The 2,856-nt window shown below is 61.0% G+C and overlaps 1 protein-coding gene across 1 annotated transcript; it reads left to right on the top strand.

The window, feature by feature from the left end:
• The first annotated feature begins 2,113 nt into the window (after positions 1-2,113).
• KCNE5 (potassium voltage-gated channel subfamily E regulatory subunit 5) lies at positions 2,114-2,464 on the top strand. The gene has a single exon (XM_059824583.1). It carries the CDS (start codon positions 2,114-2,116, stop codon positions 2,462-2,464), a length of 351 nt encoding a protein of 116 aa, XP_059680566.1.
• Positions 2,465-2,856: the final 392 nt, after the last annotated feature.

The raw sequence follows: 2,856 nt of genomic DNA, 5'->3' as shown, positions 1-2,856 counted from the left end.
ACTTCAAGACTAAAAGAGAACCATTATGGAAAACCGGCTGCTATTCTTTCAAAAGCCAGCCCAGCAGGACTGCACTCTTGCCAGGTGCTGCTTAAGCAGAAAAGCCCAAGTCAATACCACACCAACTTGCTTTTCCAGCTGCCCTTACAGATGGGCACTCATTGGTCTGCTCTTAGAACACATCCTTTTCCCTGAAAGGAATGAGAGGAAAACGGGACGGAACGCAGCAATCAGCCCTAGCCACCTCCTGGAAACGGACAGAGAAACTGCACAGTGTAAAAATGACTTTAAATGCCGGAGAGATTGTGAATCTGTAACACACACAACTGCCACGTTCCCCTATAGGCATGATGACAACTGAATCTAAAAAGTTACCAGATAAACAGCCTGGGAGCACAGAAAATCTCAAAGACCCTCAGAGCATTCATAGGATTTCAAAAAAACTGTAATTATGGGCACAGAGCTTTAGGTGGGGGAAAAAAAAAAGATAACTTGCCTGTCTGCTGCAACCTCAGTCTCTCTCCAGCACAGACATACTGGGAACAGCCCAGAAACTAGCCTGCTAACATTCAGTCCTCTGCAGGCCTTTCTGCTCAAGAAATAGATCCTCTTCAGCTAATTACCAATTATTTTAATTACTCCAATTAATTCTGCCTCTGGGTGTCTGACCACCACAGCTGCTGCTGCTCAAGCTCCTTTCCCTGCAACACCTCCTTGCTTTTCACAGAATCACTAAGGTTGGAAAAGACCTGTAAGATCATCAAGTCCAACCATCAACTAACCCCACCATGCCCACTAAACCATGTCCCGCAGTGCCACGTCCACACGTTCCTTGAACACCTCCAGGGATGGTGACTCCACCACCTCCCTGGGCAGCCTCTGCCAGTGCTTCACCACTCTCTCAGGAAAGACATTTTTCCTAATATCCAGCCTGAACCTCCCCTGGCGCAACTTGAGGCCATTTCCTCTCGTTCTATCGCTAGTTACATGGGAGAAGAGACCAACACCCACCTCTCTGCAACCCCCTTTCAGGTAGTTGTAGAGAGCGATGAGGTCTCCCCTCAGCCTCCTCTTCTCCAGGCTGAACAACCCCAGCTCCCTCAGCCGCTCCTCATCAGACTGTGCTCCAGTTTTCCCCGTTCCATGCCACTCTATGGCAAACCCGCTCCATCAGCCTGCCCGGGGCCTTCCGTCCCGATCCGCTGCAGCTTCGCCGGCAGCTCTCGCCCAGGGCAGCAGCGGGTCCCGCACAGGGCTCGGCTGCCCACGGGCTTTGCCACGAAGAGCCCTGCGACAGGGCCGGTGAGCTGCCAAAGCTGCGGTGACTCGAACCGGCTCCCTCCCGGCTTTATTTGGGCAGACCTGCGTTTTCCCAAGCGTTTTCATGCACGATCTTGCTTCTGTAGTTCAGGGAGCCTGCGAAGGGACCTCAGCTCGCGCGGTTCTCCGAGGGAAACGGAGGTTTCCCTCAGCTCTCCGGGGGCCAGCGGGAGCCCGGCGGGCACTCAGCACCCGCACCTGCGCAGCCCCGCTCCCAGCTGGCGTGAGGAGCGCTCAGCTGTTTTCTACCACACTGCTGGTTTGTTTTGTTTTTTTTTTTTTTTTTTCCAGCTGCACCTTTCGAGGAGAACTAAGATTATTTTAACCCTTCTAGCGTGGGAGTGTGCGTCTGAACGGAATTCGGCACCGTGAGGCAGTGGAACCAGCCTCTTCAAGCGCCAGGCGCTTCCCTCCCCGCCTGGGAGGCGCGGCAGCGCGGGCTGGGCCTGGCGGGGAGAGCAGCGGGCCGGCGGGAGGGAGGCGCGGCCCCGCGCCGCCGGGCAGCGGCAGACGCCCCCCGAGCGGAGGGCTCAGCCCTGGGCTTTCCTGCAAGAGCCGTTTTACCTCAGCTCCAGCCCTGGGAGCAGCTCGGCGGCTCCCCGCTGCCGGGGCGGACGCAGGCAGGTTATCTCATCGGCTCCCAGCCGCCCGCTCCAGCTGCGACTCCGGAGCCCGTTTCCCGGCGGCTCCGCCCGAGCGCACCCAGCCCCGCCGGCTGCCGCCGCTCCCCCCGGCGCGCAGGGCCGGGCGCCGCCTTCCCGCCGCCGGGGCAGAGGGAGCCGCGGCGCGGGCCATGAACTGCAGCGAGGCGCGGCGGCTGCAGGCGCTGCTCGGCGCGCTGCTGCGGGAGCTGCGTCCCGCCGGCAACGCCAGCGTGCCCGCCCCGCCGCCCGCCGGGGCCGGGGCCGGAGCCGGGGCCGGGGCCGGGCCGGGGGGCGACGGCTCGCTGTACATCCTGCTCATCATGATCTTCTACGGCTGCCTGGCCGGGGGGCTCATCCTGGCCTACACCCGCTCGCGGAAGCTGGAGTCCAAGCACGACCCCTACCACCTCTACATCGAGCGCGACTGGGGCCGCGGCGGCGGCGGCCCGGGACAGGCGGCCGAGGAGGGCGGCCCCGCCGAGGGGCAGCGGCTGATGTGAGCGCGGCCCGGGCCGGCCCCGCGGCGCGGGAGGACGGAGGAGGGCTCCGGCGGCTGCCGGGACGGCGTCCGGCTGAGGGAGCGGCGGGGCCTGCCCGTAACTCCCCGGACTGACTCGTCTCCGCACTAAACACCCGCGAGACGTACGTAGAACCTCTCCCGTCAGTCACCTCGAGACCTTCGTTTAACATCTTCTTCAAAATCAGTTCGTCTTCCACCCGTTCACCTGACCGCAGGGCTGCCACCGCGGGCAGCGGCTCACGTAATTAAAAGCAGCTCCGTTACTGTGTATTACGCACCCTTCTATCGCTTCGGAGCACTGATAGCGGTGCCAGGACCGTGGGTTGGAAGGGTCTCGTTCTGCTAAAGCAAGACTGTTTTGGCTTACGTGGA

This window comes from Gavia stellata, chromosome 14 (assembly GCF_030936135.1).
Source record: "Gavia stellata isolate bGavSte3 chromosome 14, bGavSte3.hap2, whole genome shotgun sequence".
Lineage (NCBI taxonomy): Eukaryota > Metazoa > Chordata > Aves > Gaviiformes > Gaviidae > Gavia > Gavia stellata.
Note: the sequence above shows the minus strand (reverse complement) of the source record. Positions and strands in the feature narration are given on the sequence as shown.